Genomic DNA, 18833 nt, shown 5'->3' with positions numbered 1-18833 from the left:
TTTTAATTAATTATTATAGTTATTTTTATTTTATTTTATATTTATTACTTGCATTTACATTATTAACACTACTTCATCCTAGCCTACTTTTACTGCCACTTTCACAAAAGTCAGGAGGTATACATTAATCCATAATTCCTTATTTGCCTTACAGTGATTAATATTAGTCCATCAGCACTGTTGACATTGTGAAAAACTGATAAGATCCTTATTATTGTCCAGAGAACGCATTTGAAGCGAAAACCAGGCCAGACAGGCAAGAGACCAGTCGTTAAAGTGCTTGGCTGGGATCTTCACCACAAGGCTTGGATGAAATTGGAATTGGATGCGGATTCGTGCACACGTGGACACACACACACACTCACACTATGTCGCTTTTGCTTCCTCTTTTTCTTTTATCCTAGGAAGCCTACATATGGCAGACAACTGCAGGGTCAAGGCAGACGCTCCCTAACGGATGTCTCCATATGGAGTCCATCAAAAAATCTAGAACAAGGTGGAATGTGTAGAAAATTCGGCCTAGAATGTCCATAGTGAATAGCAAATGATTGATATTGATATTTTCTAACAAGAAAACGAATCCTTAAAGTTGTTCTTAAGTTGAAAGGAAAATGTTCAATATATGTTTGACATTCGTACAAAAGTTGTACATTATCTTTATCCTCATTTCACTGTATTTCTTATCCTACTTGTTACTATAAAGGAGTTTTCCCCATTTTATGCCAACTCTCTGAAAACGAATCCTTAAAGTTGTTCTTAAGTTGAAAGGAAAATGTTCAATGTATGTTTGACATTCGTACAAAAGTTGTACATTATCTTTATCCTCATTTCACTGTATTTCTTATCCTACTTGTTACTATAAAGGAGTTTTCCCCATTTTATGCCAACTCTCTGAAAAAGTATCTAAAAATTGGATTAAAATGAGTTAAAAAGATGGACTAGTAATGTTGTATTTTCTTAAAAAGTAAATGAAAATTAAGAACTTGTTTTACTTGGTTAAAACGAAGGTATTGATTAGTATTGCACTTTTTTGTGAAAAACAAAAACTGCATTTACGCCTAAATTGAAGTACAAATTACCGTCATTTTTTGGTTTTCTAAAAGTTGTACTTTGTACAAAACTATTGATACTTTAACCTGTTAAAAAGTCTCTCTATACAACAACATTTAACTCCACTAAATCCATTATAAGTAGTAAAATTCTAGGTATAACATCAAGTACTTCAATTGCTGCTGCATTTCCCACATAATAAAACAAACTACTCATGTAGCATTTTTCCATAAAGTCTCCATACACAACCCTACAAAATAAATCCATCTAAAAACTATAATACATGGAACATTCCGGCTTTGAATAAACTATCAACGTGGCCAACTTGTCTCATTCTTTCTCACACATGACAACCTCCACCAGAGTCAATTTGATGATGATGATGAACCAACATTTTCCAGCCACATCTTCCATACTTGAACCTCGACATTGAAAAGAAGAAAAAACCCAGAAAAAACCCAAACGTTTCCAGGTATTTGGAAGTCATACTGCATTTGGGGGAAACGGAAAAAAGGTTGGATTTCGAGTAGCCTGCAGAACTCGTTAGTGATATAAATCACTGAATGGCGGCTCGAACTCGAACTTGCCGGCAGGGAAATAAAAAGAAAAAAAAGTTTTCCGTCGTGAGCTCATCAGTTATTCGGTTAATCACTTGATGGAAAAAGTCAGCTGACAATAGCGGTGCATATTCATAAGTCGTAGAAAGAAGTAAGAGTAAGGCGCAAAATATGAATGACAAAGGCTAAAAGAACCATATTTGGTCATTTTGGACACCCAGTTCCTTATGAATCAGTAGGGAACTACATGAGGCTGCATGTGAAGGAAGTATAAATCAATACAAAGAAGAAAGGCTTGAAGAAGAAAGAAAAAGTGTCCTCATTGTCACTATGTTACATTTCGTGACTGGACGTTTGATCGCCGGGCTTTTCGTGACGGAGAGTTTACTGTTGAAAATAGCTCTCAAAATTATATTCATGAGAGAGTTTAATACCTAAGAGAGAGAGTTTAATATCTAAGAGAGAGTATAATATCTGAAAGAGAGTTTTATATCTAAGTACTGTTTTATATCTAAGTACTGTTAAAGACTGAGAGGTAAGTGATCCATCTTATTCTTGTTGGCATCGGTGAGGCAACTTGTAGTCGCCGGAAAATGGCGCTCAAGGCGGAGAGCTAACAAGTATGAATATGTCATAAATAAATGTCATAAATGTGTCTGGCCTGGGAAGACGAACTTGTGGAGAAGCACTATACAATTTCGTCATACGCTGCTGAGGGTATGATGACTACTAGGCTTTTTGTCAAGTCAATGATGACGACAATGCCTATGTCTGATTTTCATTTTTCATTTTTCATATCTAAGTACTGTTTAATATCCAAGTACTGTTTAATAACTAAGTTCTGTTTAATAACTAAGTACTGTTTATTTTACAAGTACTGTTTAATATCTAGGTACTGTTTAATATCTAAGTACTGTTTAATATCTAAGTACTGTTTAATATCTAAGTACTGTTTAATATCTAAGTACTGTTTAATATCTAAGTACTGTTTAATATCTAAGTACTGTTTAGGATCTAACTACTGTTCAATATCTAAGTACTGTTTAATATCTAAGTACTGTTTAATATCTAAGTACTGTTTAGGATCTAACTACTGTTCAATATCTAAGTACTGTTTAGTATCTAACTACTGTTTAATATCTAAGTACTGTTTAATATCTAAGTACTGTTGAAACCAGCTCTCAAAATTATATTCATGTGAGAGTTTAATATCTAAATATCTACTGTTTTCAACGGTACTTAGATATTAAACAGTACTTAGATATTAAACTCTCTCTTAGATATTAAACTCTCTCTCATGAATATAATTTTGAGAGCTGGTTTCAACAGTAAACTCTCTGTCACCAAAAGACCGGCAACCAAAAGTCAGGTCACGTTATAACACTATTAATGAGTTACACCAAAAATCTAGTCATGTTATAGTGCTAGGAATTGCCGGAGCCATTATATTGTTTATCGTAATCTAATATGTCCACACAAAATGCAGCGCATCCCCAAAAGGGAAGACATGGTTTTACATGGAAACAATTGCATTTGAGAGAAATATTGGGTTTTAGTATATAATAATGCCTACCTCCTCTTCAGGTTCCTGAGCCTGAGGCTTGTCCTGAAGACTTGGAGTTTCACAGTCCGGGCTGTAGTGTTCACAGTAGTCATAAGCAGCCCTTGGGTCTGCCACAATCAACATCTGCTGGATGTCACCCTACAAAACACACCAAAAAAGTCAGTTACAGAAGCTCAAAACATCTCATTTTAAGGCACAAATCGAGAGTTCACATGCTAACGGCCTTATTCCGGATTAACACAGCATGGCAGTCATAAAAGGTGATGGTAAAACACAATAAGGCAGGATGTGGTAGTGCATTATAGCCTAGTAATCCTCCTAAAAAGTTATTCATCAAGGCTGGAAGCCAGTTTGCAACTTATTGTAGAATCTGTCGGGAAAAAGGTTGCCAGTTCTAGTGCACAGCAGATAAACAATCAAGGTCTGTAGTTATCGCGGGACGTCTGGTTTTCATGAGCTTTTAGGAGAGGAAATTACATCTGCACCGCTAACCCTTCCGTCAGCCAAAACGACTCACGGTTAGGCCACTTGAAGAATGTCACCATTTGAAGCCAAGTTAAATAAAAAATATTGGAAATTTGGAGGTTGCTGTCGTGCTAAAATAATGCTTAAAAATATATCTGTATCATTTTTTAAAATCCTTTTGTAGACCAAGACTGACTAAGATACTAAGATGGGTGATGTAGCTCATTCTAAATCAGACATGGGCAAACTACAGCTTTTATTTAATGTTTTATTATTATTTATTTTTACCAAGATGGCGTCATTACGCAGAAGCCAGTGGCAGTAGCTCTGTCCACTCTTATTTGTTTTTAAGTGTTTTACAGCCTTTCTATCTTTATTTAAATGACATTTTAATATTTCTTAATACATTCCTTTACTTACTTGACTTTGTACTTTATACTTTAATGATGAGTAATGAGTATGTTAACACTTTATTCCTATTTTTCTGTTTATGTTTCATATGTACTGTTAACGGATGCACTTTTTTATATGTTATCGTATCATGTGCTGATCCGGCTCATCTGTCAAATTTTTAAAGTCAATATGGCCCCCGGGCCAAAAAGTTTGCCCACTCCTGGGTTAGCGTGTAAAAGTCAGATTTAACTTTAACCAAGTTTTAGGTTAGCATAAAAATGAACTTAACCTGAATGTTAAATGCTTTCAGATTTGATTTAAATATCAAGATTTGGTTTAAATATCAATATATGTGACATGTTGTTGAATCTCATGAGCTTCCTGGTAGCGCCTACATTACAGCGTAAACATCCCACCCTGCAGAATTAATAAATGGAGAAAAGAGGGATGTGAAGCGGATGTCAAGAAAATCATGCACACTAAGAAAAACAAAGACTAGACAAATAGACAAATAAGCAGCATGCTATTTGATTTGTTGCTGCGTCATAACACACAAAAATCACACAAAGCATCCTTCCTTGACATCCCTTTTCTCAAATAGGAAAGAATGTGTAGCAACTTGACTGTCATATTGATATTATACAAAAGACAGACTATAAACTGGATGGGCGACCAGTCATTTACACGCCACGCACATTTGGATAATGACTCATAACGATCCATTTGTTTTACTACTCATCCTAATATATTTGCATCTTAACTCATCTTTATTTACAATATCATTTATTAATTAACATAAAATATAATAAATACCGTATTTTCCGTACTATAAGTTACAGCTTTTGGCCAGACCAGCGACTATTTAGCCTTTTTTTTCTCCTTTAGCCTACTTTTTACTTTAAAGGAAGGTTTGTTCTTGGTTTCCGATCAATTAAAAAAATGTCCTAAAAATGCGACTTATACTCCAGTGTGTCGTTTTTTTCCTCCTCTTTATTGTATGCATTAAGAAATATTAAAATGCCCTTGTTTTATTTCTGATTGTCACTCAAACCTACAGATCTTTGGGAGTGGAAGAACAACACACGCAGATGGAATGTGCAGAGAAGGAAAAAAGTGCACAAGGACAACAATTAGTTGAGTGTAATGTGTGTAATCCAATCCAGATTTGATCTTGATCTTTAAGTAGCAGCAGGCAAAAAGTCCAATGCCATGAAAACTGTGATAATGTACAGGACTGATGTGATAGGGTTGAAAGCCTTCATAGTGATGTGCTGGTCTAGCTAGACTTGACTCGTCTTTAGGCCATGGATGGGCAAACTACGGCCCGCGGGCCACATATGGCCCGTGAGGCTTTTTAATCCGGCCCACCGACGTTGTCCAAATAATGTTTTTTGTTACTCCAAGATGGCGCCGTCACACGGAAGCCAGTGGCAGTAGCTCTGTCCACTCTTATTTGTTTTTTGTGTTTTACAGCCCTTTTATCTTTTTTTAAAATGACATTTTAATATTTCTTAATACATTTCTTTACTTACTTGACTTTGTACTTTATACTTTATACTTTAATGATGAGTGATGAGTGTTAATACTTTAGTCATTTTCTCTCTGTTTCTGTTTCATATGTACTGTTAACGGATGCACTTTTTTATTTGTATCGTATCTTTTTTTTGTTCCCCCAAAATGGTGCTAGCTCTGTCCACTCATTTTTTTCGTGTTTTACAGCCCTTCTATCCTTTTTTAAATGACATTTTAATATTTCTTAATATATTCCTTTTTACTTCACTTTGTACTTTATACTTTTTACTTTAATGATGAGTATGTTAATACTTTAGTCCTTTTTTACTGTTTATGTTTCATATGTACTATTAACGGATGCCCTTTTTTATATGTATCTTATCTTGTACTGACCCCACACATCTGTCACATTTTTAAAGTCAATATGGCCCCCGGACTCCAAAAGTTTGCCCACCCCTGATTTAGGCATACACAAGACTAGCCACCATTCATATAAAACCAGATTTTTATATAACTCTAACATTGGCGGTACCTTATCGTAAATGAAGGATTTTCTGCTTTAAAAATGACCGCAAATTGTATCAGTTTTGCGCTTATAATTACCGCAAATTGCATTCCAAAAGTAAGTCGGCAGCATCTGTATTAAATCGAAAAAAGGAGGGAGCACAGAGGCTACATAATTGGTAAACCTGCTGGGTGAGGATGTGTCTACCAGCTGTGGAATGTGAGCACATGCTGATCATAAGTGCAGCTTCTCCTGCCCATTTAAGACTTCTGCATCTGCCATCTAAGCTAAAAAAAACTTGCTTTGACCGAAGCATAAAAGAAGAAAGTCAATTTAGTTCTGAATGACGTTGGAACGAGTCCGATTTATTGTGAACATACGACTTGACAAATGTCCAGTCACGCTGCATTTTGGGAGCTTTATTTTAGCTTTCATTTACCATTGCACTATTAAAGTTAAGTCAAAATGGCCAACACTATTAAATCAGGGCTTAAAAAGAAACTGGAACCGAAAAAATCATTTTTCATCGTTTTCTATCTCTAGGTTTATATTTCTGAGCATAAACATTTATTTCTAAACAGATGTTTATGTTCTAAAGGTGTCAAGGTGGACTCAGTGTAGTGTAATCACAACATGAAATGAAGCCAAAATACATGTGTCTTATATTACGGGAACATATGCTAATACACCAACAAGGACATTTGTAATTATCGTAGCTGTTAAGAAGGGAGCAATTATTAGCTTAACATACTGAATGTTCCCAATTTTGATCATGTCAGATGGAAAATACAATATGGCAACATTTCATCAAGGGCTAAATCTATCTTGGAGTTAACAGTATGGGTGCTCGGATGTTTGGTCGCCGGACGTTTGGTCGCCGGTCTTTTGGTGACAGAGAGTTTACTGTTGAAACAAGCTCTCAAAATTATATTCTTGATAGAGTTTAATATATAAGTACTGTTTAATATATAAGTACTGTTTAATATCTAAATACTGTTAAATATCTAAGTACTTTTTAATATCTAAGTACTGTTCAGTATCTAAGTACTGTTTAATATCTAAGTACTGCTTAATATCAAAGTACGGTTTAATATCTAAATACTGTTTAACATCTAAGTACTGTTTAATATCTAAGTACTGTTTAATATCTAAATACTGTTTAATATCTAAGTACTGTTTAATATCTAAGTACTGTTAAATATTTAAGTACGGTTTAATATCTAAGTACTGTTTAATATCTAAATACTGTTTAATATCTAAGTACTGTTTAATATCTAAGTACTGTTTAATATCCAAGTACTGCAAAATATCTAAGTACATTTGCCCGGCGACCAAAAGACCGGCGACCAAACGTCCGGTCACCAACAGAATGAAGTAAAATTGTTTTTTGGACATTTTTGAACAAAGTATTTTTGAAACAGCCTGTTCAGAAACAGTATAGTGAAAGAAAGTGATAGTCCTCACTTGTCTCCCTGTAACTCATAAGAACCTTAATTACAATCTCAATGTGGCTTCCACTCTGACGTTCTTTCCCTTATAAAACTAATTCACCACCGTAGCTTTTATGGCCCCGCATAAGCACGCTATATTTCCTTATCAACACTGTCAGAATGTCTAACCGCGGCTGCATAACCAACATTCCAAAATCATTCATCAAAGTCTGGCGTGTCAACGTCCCATTTTCTCTACCCTTTGCTTTTTACTCAGTATAATTTAGCACAAAAGAGATTAAAATAGCTAATTTAGCACGATTTTCACTTGGCACGAAATCTAAAAAATAAATAAAAATAATGTTAAAAAAAAAATTCAGCGTTAAGTCTTAAGATGTTGAGTTTAATCGAGCTAAAAACCTGATTTACCATTTTTTGTAAATCAAGCGACTCTAAAAGCTCCAGCATGAAAAAGCACAAAAAACAACCAATGGGGATTCCAATATGGCAGCTTACCTCAAAGACTTGTTCATCCAGGATGCGGGTTCCAAAGACGGTGATGCCTTGCGTGTCAATGGTTGCCTTTTCGCCCCTGGCTAGTGTCTTGGTAACTTTTCGTTTACAGTCCACAATCATGGTGACTCGCTTCCCTTCCACACTGATGGCCACACGATGCCACCTTAATGAAGACAACACAGAAAATTGATTAGAAAAGTTGCTTGTTTCAAGTGTGGCATGTGTAGCTTTTTTCAAATATATTTTTAGAATTTACAAAATGATTTTTGAACTAAAAACACAGAAAAAATGGATTAAAAAATGACAATTATTGATTTAAAAGGGGGAAAATCAGGAAATTTAATATACATCTATACTACTGATCATTTTAGATATAATATTTAGATTTTTTTTAAATAAATGGATTAAATGAACTGGATTAAAATCCCTGAATATTTAGTTTTTTATAGATCTAAAACAATGTTTACTTTAGCTTTTTTAAAATATATTTTTAGATTTTACAAAAGGATTTTTGAACTTAAAACAGAAAAAATGGATTAAAAAAATTATAATTATTGATTTAAAAGGAACACATCATTTACTTTCTCGGGCCGCACAAAATGATGCGGGCGAGCCACATTTGGCCCGCGGGCCGCCACTTTGATACCCATACTTTTTGAACAATTAGCCGAGGAACTAAAAATTGTACCCTTTGGGCCCATTTTATTTCCAAGATTCCTACTGAACGGCACGTTTCCATTTTAAAAATTTGATTTGGAAAAATATGAAGAAGGAAATACTGGTATTGCATTACTGTGTAATCCAATAAGGTCAAGTCTATATCCACACATGTAATGGAAAAGGGAGTATGAAGGGTGGGGGTACATGATCGGTCGCGGAGCGGACACTCACTTGCCGTCTGCCAGGTTAATGGAGCGGAAAAGGGGGTAGTCCTCGGGGGCTGGCTTTCCGTTCTGGTCTTCGTACAGGAAAATTGGGGAGCGGCCCACTTCCACACCCAACTGTTGGATGCCCTGCTGGTTGTACACTGACAACAGGAAGGACTGAAGACCTGATTTGGGCTTGACGGTGAACATGATGGAGAAGTCTTCTGGGAAAACTCCACCTGGGAGAGAAAATATAAGTTTTTGTTGCATTATGACATTTGGGAGAAGAATTTAGCAAGACTGCTAGATCAATAAAGCCAAGAATTTGATGCAAAAAAGCCCTTTTATGGTGTTATGTGAAATTTGAACCTACATTTTGTGGGTTTAAACCAGGGGTGGGCAAACTTTTGGGGCCACAGTGACTTTAAAAGTGTGACAGATGGGCCGGGTCAGCAGAAGATAGGATACATATAAAAAAGTGCATCCGTTAATAGTACATATGAAACATAAACAGAAAAAGTACTAAAGTATTAACATACTCATCATTGAAGTCAAAAGTATAAAGTACAAAGTCAAGTAAGTAAATGAATGTATTAAGAAATATTAAAATGTCATTTAAAAAAAGATAGAAGGGCTGTAAAACACAAAAAAAACAAATAAGAGTGGACAGAGCTACTGCCACTGGATTTCACGTGACGGCGCCATCTTGGGAAAAAATAAAATAAAAACATTATTTGGACAACGTTGGCGGGCCAGATTAAAAATCCTAGCGGGCCGTATGTGGCCCGCGGGCTATAGTTTGCGCACATTTGGTTTAAACTGTAAAATAATCTGATTTTTTTAACCAAGCCAAGCAGTCTCAAGTCTAGCTCAGTCTCACAGACTAGAACGACAATGAGTGCCTTGTCCAAGTGTCTTTCTTCAAAACCACGTCAAACCAAAGCGTCTAACGCAATGACTTTCCAGGGATATCATCGCCCTTCAGCCTTGGTGAGACAGACTCCCACGATCCCCCACTCCGCAGGTTGCCAACCTAGCCGTCTACATCTCATAAAAAAGTGAATCAGACAGACTTCCAATGTCTGCCAAGAACTGCAAAATGGAAGCTGGGAGCAATTAAAGTTGAGAAAGAGGCACAGTGTAGTACTGACACTGGCAGTTTACATTATATTTAATTATAAATAGTGTGTTGCCGCTTTTCCAAACATGATTGGCTAATATAAAGGACGACGCCCTTTTGTATGGCCAATTTTCAACAGCTACATTAAAAGCATATGATTATGCTTCATGTCATTGATCAATAAGAGCAGTATTTGATTGACATTTGAGTATTTTAGATGATATTTACCTGGGAAAAGCTGCTTGGTTGGAGAGCTGATCTGAGCGTTCTTGCTGACTCGGTACGCAATGTCGGGTTTGGAACCTCGGCGCATTGTGCAAAATCCTGGCGTTTTCTTGACGCCTTCGGGAGAGTTTTTGAAGTCCATAGCCTTCAGAACATCTACTGGCTCAGCTGTGGGGAGAGGAGAGAAAAAAAATGAAGGTGAAAATTAGTCATATTTTTCACACACATACTATATCAATTCTACAGATATGTAATATGTTGATATATATACTTATAGGGGGTGCTCGGACGTTTGGTCGCCGGTCAAATTGTGAGTTTACTGTTGAAACCAGCTCTCAAAATTATATTCATGAGAGAGTTTAATATCTAAGTACTGTTGAAAACAGTAGATATTTATATATTAAACTCTCTCATGAATATAACTTTGAGAGCACGTTTCAAGAGTATTTAGATATTAAACAGTACTTAGATATTAAGCAGTACTTAGATATTAAACAGTACTAAGATATTAAACAGTACTTAGATATTGAGCAGTACTTAGATATTGAATAGTACTTAGATATTAAACAGTACTTAGATATTAAACAGTACTTAGAAATTAAACAGTACTTAGATATTAAACTGTACTTAGATATCAAACAGTACTTAGATATCAAACAGTACTTAGATATTAAACAGTACTTAGATATAAAACAGTACTTAGATATTAAACAGTACTTAGATATTAAACAGTACTTAGATATTAAACAGTACTTAGATATTAAACAGTACTTATATATTAAACAGTACTTATATGTTAAACTCTCTATCTTATATATTAAACTATCTCTCTTAAATATTAAACTCTCTCTCATGAATCTAATTTTCAGAGCTGGTTTCAACAGTAAACTATCTGTCACCATTTGACGGTGGCCAAACGTCCGGCGACCAAACATCCGGTTACGACTTATGGGTATAGTTATACATGGCCAAGTCTGCCTAAAGTTACAATTAAAGTCAAATAAGACTCCCTTATGAAGTTACAAAGTTAGCTAACCAACTAACCAATCTGTTCCAGATACACACAACCCCATGTCCTCATTTCGAGGTCCTGCAAACACATCATAAGACTCCACCTTCTTGTATTATTACTAGAATATTAGCAGGTTTTTTAAGTCTCCCTTGTTGCTGTTTGGTCAAGCATTCAGACTATTTCACACAAGCCAAAAGAACCATTTCTTGGGTATGGCCCCCTCCCTAAATAATACACACTACATTCCTCAAGCAAATCCCCATTTTGTGTCCATTTCCCGTCACGTGATGACTTATTACAGCAATGATAAGCAGGGAAATGAGGCTGGCTGATAGTGTCGGTGCTACAAAAGTATACGCTTGACATTCAAACAGCATAATAAACACACACAAAATGTCAAAACATGTTTTTTTCCCACTTTTTGTTCTTGTGTTCGCATGGGTGATGGATTAGCTTTGTCTAGTTTTCCACTGCTTTTATCTTTCGTACACATTGTCAAAAAAACACATGGGTCGCCGGTCAAAGTACTGTTTAATATCTAAGTACTGTTTAAAATCTAAGTACTGTTTAATATCTAAGTACTGTTTAAAATCTAAGTACTGTTTAATATCTAAGTACTGTTTAATATCTAAGTACTGTTTAATATATAAGCACTGTTTAATATCTAAGTACTGTTTAATATCTAAGTACTATTTTTAATATCTAAGTACTGCTTAATGTCTAAGTACTGTTTAATATCTAAAAGAGAGTTTAATATCTAAAAGAGAGTTTAATATCTAAGTACTGTATAATATCTAAGTACTGTTTAATGTCTAAGTACTGTTTGATATCTAAGTACTGGTTAATATCTAAGTACTGTTTAATATCTAAGTACTGTTTAGTATCTAACTACTGTTTAATATCTAAGTACTGTTTAATATCTAAGAGAGAGAGTTTAATATCTAAGTACTGGTTAATATCTAAGAGAGAGTTTAATATCTAAGTACTGTTTAATATCTAAGTACTGTTTAATATCTAAGTACTGTTTAATATCTAAGTACTGTTTAATATCTAAGTACTGTTTAATATCTAAGTACTGTTTAATATCTAAGTACTGTTTAATATCTAAGTACTGTTTAATATCTAAGTACAGTTTAATATCTAAGTACATTTGACCGGCGACCAAAAGACTGGCGACCAAACATCCGGTCACGTATTATTCGATTATGGCGAGGAGTTAGAAGAGAAAGCTGTCATTCTGAAATGGGATGGTGCCGAGTGGGCATTGCAAAGAAGAAATGGGGGAAAAAGGAAAGTAGCGTAGAAAGTGGAGATGGTGTGAGTGTGGTGGAGGGTGGTGTAGGGGAGAGGGGTGCTTGAGCAATAGGCCACATCTGGAATATATAAGACTTTGAGGTATGCAGTAATGCACAAAGGTATTCCTAAATTCACAGAGAAGCAGTAGCTGGGCACAATATTCCAACACAGGCATAATGGACTTTTTTTTTTACCGTTCTGTCTTTACAAATACTTTTCCATTTCAAAATACTTTGAAGTGACATTTCAACGTTTAAAAAAAACAAAGATGGTCAAATGGATAAAGAATTCCAGAGTGAATTCGTGAATGGCTTATTAGGTAGATAATTAAATAAGTAGATAAGCCTTTGTAAAACATACTCAACTCAAGAAGTACCATGTAAATTAATATTTAAGATTTTTTTAATAACTTTTATTACCCAATTATTATTGTAGATTTTAAATAATTATGTTTGACTTACGATTAGAAATTTGTAAGTTTTTGTCAATCATAAAGTATTTACAAAGTGGTCACTGTTAGTATTTATAAATGTCTTATTAGTGTAAGTCGAATATGTCAATATATAAAAATATAAAAACTTCACTTTGACATTAGGTGTCTTCCACAACCCAAAAAAACCCCTACAACCAATAAACACTTCTTAAAACATTAAAAAAAACATGTGAAAACGATAAATACAATAGTTAATGATCACCTTTTAAAACAGGAATCAAACACTTTGTAAAACATCAACAAAGTAGTTATTACCCACTTCATAAAGCATTATACTAAAGTCTTTAAAAAAGGCTTTTTCGCCGAGAAGCAAAAAAAAGTAGCCCCGAAAGTTGGGGCCATCCAAGTTTAGTCTTGTGTATGTTTTATTAAGTGGGGGGGGGGGGGGGGGGGGGTTATGGGGAGTGGTGCCAGGTCCATAATGGCTTCAACATGTGGACTCAGCACCCTCCCCCCAACCCCACCCCAACCCACTCCATCCCAAAGAAAGCAGCCACCCAACGGCCCAATCAGCACTTCCCTTACTTGACGTGCCATCACCAGAAAATCATATCAAGCGCAACCGGATGTTTTGATTCTGCATTGTTTGCCTTTAAAAAAATAAAAAGAAAGCGGGTGGTCAAAAGCCATTAACTTATCTCGCTTGGACCACTTTGAGGTTGTTGTTTTTTTCCCCATGCACTAAAGGGGTTTTCAGGTGACCCGTCTCATGGCGTGACCGGACGTTTGGTTGCCGGTCTTTTGGTGTCCAAAGAGTTTACTGTTGAAACCAGCTATCAAAATTATATTCATGAGAAAGAGAGTTTAATATCTAAAAGAGAAGTACTGTTAAAATATCCAGGTACTGTTGAAAGCAGCTCTCAAAATTATATTCATGAGAGAGTTTAATATGTAAATATCTACTGTTTTCAACAGTACTTAGATATTAAACAGTACTTAGATATTAAACAGTACTCAGACATGAAACAGTACATAGATATTAAACAGTATTTAGATATTAAACAGTATCTAGATATTAAACAGTACTTAGATATGAAACAGTACTTAGATATTAAACAGTACTTAGATATGAAACAGTACATAGATATTAAAGAGTATTTAGATATTAAACAGTATCTAGATATTAAACAGTACTTAGATATTAAACAGTACTTCAATAGTAAACAGTACTTCGATATTAAACAGTACTTAGATATTAAACGGTACTTAGATATTAAACAGTACTTAGATATTAAACAGGACTTCGAAATTAAACAGTACTTAGATATTAAACGGTACTTAGATATTAAACAGCACTTAGACATTAAACAGTACTCAGATATTAAACAATACTTAGATATTAAACACTAATTCGATAGTAAACAGTACTTAGATATTAAACTCTCTTTCATGAATATAATTTTGAGAGCTGTTTTCAACAGTAAACTCTCTTTCACCAAAAGACCGGCGACCAAACGTCCGAGCACCGAATAATAACCAAACTAGTTTAATGTAGTATTTGTGGGCCATTACGGCACCCCATTTGTCAACGTATGTCAGCAGCATCGTGTCAGCCTTGTTAACAAGCTCCCTGTGAAAAAAAAATGTACGATAAAGTCCCTCAGGTGCATGCAGAGACATGTAGTAAAAAAAAAAAATGAAGGAGACCATTTAAAATGATCTCAAGTGAAAGCAAGTAGACGTCGAGGCAACATTTCCACCATTGCTGGGTTTGATGTGGATTTGAGCTGTGATTAAGTCGGGGAATCTTCTCCAAGGGATTTTTTTTCTTTTCCCTTTGACAAGTCGCGTTCTAACGAAGTCTGGCAGTAGTGACGGTAATTAAAGTCCCCCCGTCCCCCTCCCGAGACCCCGCAAAAGTGTGCAGATCGTGCAATTATGGTAAACTCTCAATCATGAAGCGACAGGAAGGAGGGGGACAAGATGGAACACTTTACTTTGATGATTGCGCAGTAAATTGCACAGAAAGTACAGAATATGATTTTTTTCGTTTTACCACACAAGACAGCTGCTTTCCTTTACGACTGAATATACTGAGTTGGGACTAGAAACAAACCCACAATTATTGGATTAAATAGATGGTCTTATATGTGAGCAAAAACGAATAGTCAATGCAAAATCTGCCTGGGTAAAAAATGGATTTAGAATCGGTTTTAAAACATGTCGTTTTTTACACAGAAGTAGCAAGTATGCTGAAGGCGCTCACTAATAAAAGTCAAAGTTTGCGAGGGACGACTTAAGTAATTGCCATTTAAGTGTAGTGTGGGATTTATTGATCTTAGATTTCAAGATTAGTCCTGGTCTTGGTGTGTTTCCGACTTCATTAATGTATTTTTATGTGATGTGTAATCACTTTTCTTATACAATGTAATGAATGGTAATCAATGGGTTAAGTCATTAAGGACATTGTTTTTATGTCAAATCCATTCCATGGACTTATGGCTGTATTTTCCATATATAAGGCGCACTGCATTATAATGAATGACACATTTTAATTTTTTTTCCATATATATAAAGTATACTGGATTATAAGGCGCCCTGTCTAGTTTGGAGGAAAGTTCAGATTTTTAGGTGTGCCCTATAGTCAGAAAAATATGGGTATTTTCACGATTATAACGCGCACTGCATTATAAGTCGCACCCTCAACGAATGACATTTTTTTTCCATATACAAGGTGCACTGGAATATAAGGCGCACTGTCTATTTTGGAGAAAATTTAAGACTTTTAAGTGCGCCTTATAGTCGGGAAAACACGGGTATTTTCACGACTATAAGGCGCACCACATTATAAGGCGCACCCTCAACGAATAATACATTTCAATTATTTTTTCGTATATAAAGCACACTGGATTATAAGACGCCCTGTCTAGTTTGGAGAAAATTTCAGACTTTTAAGTGCGCCTTATAGTCGTGAAAATACGGTATTTGGGCTACCAAAAATGGACAACCGAATTTGTTGAAGATGTGTGATCATAATTTATGTGAATTCATTTTGTCTCATATTTATCAAATGTATACAATACATAGACTGTTTTTTTATATATATATATATATTTTGTCCCTATACAACTCTTCTGACTACCCTTGCTGCAGTGTGTACTTAATGAGTATATAGTATTTTATAAGGCAATACAAGACATCTATTGTATTTACCCATATCTAAACAAAAGAAAGACCCCCAAAAAATGAATTATGGGACTTTTAAGTCCAACCAAAGTTTCCCATTCTAAACGCTTCAAGTCTTTTTTGCCTTCAAAAAAATATCAAATACTCGGTAAGCCAACAGACGCATATTTTTGGATATTCCTGGCTGGAAGCTGCACAGTATGGATGCCATTTTGGCTCCTCAGACACAATTCTTCAAAGCTAGACGTTAATGTGACCCACATATGTTTTCAAAAGAGTCAAAACACCCCCACCACCCCCAAAAAAACTCCTTCACGATCTCCTTTTTCCATCAACGCCCCCTTTTTTTCTTTTCTTGAATAATAGTGGATGGAAAAGATGGACTTTTGGGAGTTGGGATGTGAATTCCAATCATCTCAGTCAATATGTAAAAACCATTATAAAAGTCCATATGGTGGTATTATAAAGTCATTTAATATGCTAATCAGTATCCAAATAGACTCATTTGATATTCATGCTTTCAATAAAGCATTAATTTATGCGAACGGGAATAAGAATAAAGTGTTTATATTTAATGACGACCAATGGGTCCAACATTAAGACTTACCTTTGCGGACCACGCCTTAAAAAAAGTGACATTTTGTTTGATTTTAGTTAAAATCGTTAATAACTATCAAGGCAAATGTAATATGATGTGATGGAAAATGGGTTTTACACTGAAATTGACAGTCATAGACAACAAATCAATCATAATGACAGCAATAAATGTCCAATCTAGTTTGACTGAGGATTTGCCAGTCTTCCCCAGTCAAACTAGATTGGACATTTATCATTAACAGTACATTAAGATGTGAATTCACCCTTTAACAGGTACTTATCTAAAAAATAAAATAAAAAAAACAGCTATATGACATTATTTTAAGGCATTGGTAGGAAACCTATGGCTCTGGAGCCACATATGGCTCTTTAGATGGGTGCATATGGCTCTCTACTAACCTGTGAGATAAACTATGGAAAATTCTAATGAGAAAGTGCATAAATAGGAGAGTTACTTTGGTATTATGCCATAAAAACTATCCATGGCGCCTTCTAATCATTTTTTTTTCATTACACTTTTTTTGCATGGATTTTCTCATTGATTAGTAACAACATAACAATGTTGTCAAAAGAATTCTGAGTATTTTTATACTTTAAAAGTGGTAAAGTGACTAAATAAGGCAGACATTTTCATATATGTTGACTTTTAAATGGCTCTCAAGGATCAACATTTAAACAAATATGACTTATTTATGACACTTTCCATCAAAAAAAGTTCCCAACCTCTATTTTAAGGACTATTTCAACTAAAAAAGACAAAAGAAAGTTTTTTACCTCCTCTGACGGAGACAATTTGCAGGATTACAACAACGATGGTAGCCAGAGTTGACTCCCATAGCCATCTTTTCGTCCTCCACCTGGCGGGTCGCCTTTGCGTCTCCATGATAAAACTTGAGGAAAAAAAAAAAAACGTGAAATAAAATAATCCCTCTGACAAAATATGTATATGCTGGTACTACTACTACTACAGCTCCATGTGTGGGTAGGGGGGGGAAGAGAGTGAGGATGCCTGTGGTGTGGCGGCCTGACGAGAAGCTTCGGAGTGGCTTCCCCCTAAACCTTCACACTCGGCACGCAGAAGCACACTGATGCTGGAGCGCTGTCATGAAAAAAAATGCAGTAGCCCCATTGAGTAGAGTTGGATCCACGCCAACCAGGAGGATACTCCGCTGTGGAAAAGCAGCCGTTGTCAAATCACCACTCGAGGGGAAAAAGTGGACTCCACGCCCACTGGACCGCCCTCCTTGTTGTCGTCTCTTTATCACCATTAGGAGTAGCGGAATAAGGTTGGCTTCAGGTGTGGAAGGATCATCTGGGATTAGAAGAAAATGGGGAGGGGAAAAAAGTGGGGTTTAGATAAAAGGTAGTGGGAGATAGGCCTAAAATAAAAAAGGAATGACAATTTAAAGATTGATGATTGATGAACAGGGTCAGTTTTCGCTATGGGCAATGTGGGTGCTTGGAGGTTTGGTCGCCGGGCGTTTGGTCGCCGGGCGTTTGGTCGCCGGGCGTACTGTTTAACATCTAAGTACTATTTAATATCTAATTACTGTTTAATATCTAAGTACTGTTTGATATCTAAGTACTGTTTAATATCTAAGTACTGTTTAATATCCAAGTACTGTTTGATATCCCAGTACTGTTCGATATCTAAGTACTGTTTAATATCTAAGTACTGTTTAATATCCAAGTACTGTTTAATATCCAAGTACTGTTTAATATGAAAGTACTGTTTAATATTTAAGTACTGTTTAATATCTAAGTACTGTTTAATATCTAAGTACTGTTGAATATCCAAGTACTGTTTAATATGCAAGTACTGTTTAATATCTAAGTACTGTTTAATATCCAAGTACTGTTTAATATCCAAGTACTGTTTAATATGCAAGTACTGTTTAATATCTAAGTACTGTTTAATATCTAAGTACTGTTTAATATCCAAGTACTGTTTAATATCCAAGTACTGTTTAATATGCAAGTACTGTTTAATATCTAAGTACTGTTTAATATGCAAGTACTGTTTAATATCTAAGTACTGTTTAATATCTGAGTACTGTTTAGTATCATTATTTTTTATTATTTTTTGACTCTCCACGTTTAACAATA

The 18833-nt window shown here is 35.2% G+C and overlaps 1 protein-coding gene across 1 annotated transcript in view; it reads right to left on the bottom strand.

The window, feature by feature from the left end:
- Positions 1–18833, bottom strand: part of LOC144201279 (collagen alpha-1(XI) chain-like) — a 155359-nt gene that overhangs the window by 32435 nt on the left and 104091 nt on the right. The window contains exons 12-16 of the mRNA XM_077723776.1: positions 17502–18039; positions 10207–10371; positions 8884–9097; positions 7993–8155; positions 3181–3309 (exon numbers count right to left, since the gene is read on the bottom strand). Of these exons, the coding sequence (XP_077579902.1) occupies positions 3181–3309; positions 7993–8155; positions 8884–9097; positions 10207–10371; positions 17502–17610 (780 nt within the window). The 5' untranslated portion in view covers positions 17611–18039. The remainder of the gene's footprint in view (positions 1–3180; positions 3310–7992; positions 8156–8883; positions 9098–10206; positions 10372–17501; positions 18040–18833) is intronic.

The sequence above is a fragment of the Stigmatopora nigra genome, chromosome 9 (assembly GCF_051989575.1).
Source record: "Stigmatopora nigra isolate UIUO_SnigA chromosome 9, RoL_Snig_1.1, whole genome shotgun sequence".
In the NCBI taxonomy this organism is placed as follows: domain Eukaryota; kingdom Metazoa; phylum Chordata; class Actinopteri; order Syngnathiformes; family Syngnathidae; genus Stigmatopora; species Stigmatopora nigra.
The sequence above is the reverse complement of the archived record's forward strand: the minus strand, read 5'-3'. Positions and strand labels throughout refer to the sequence as shown.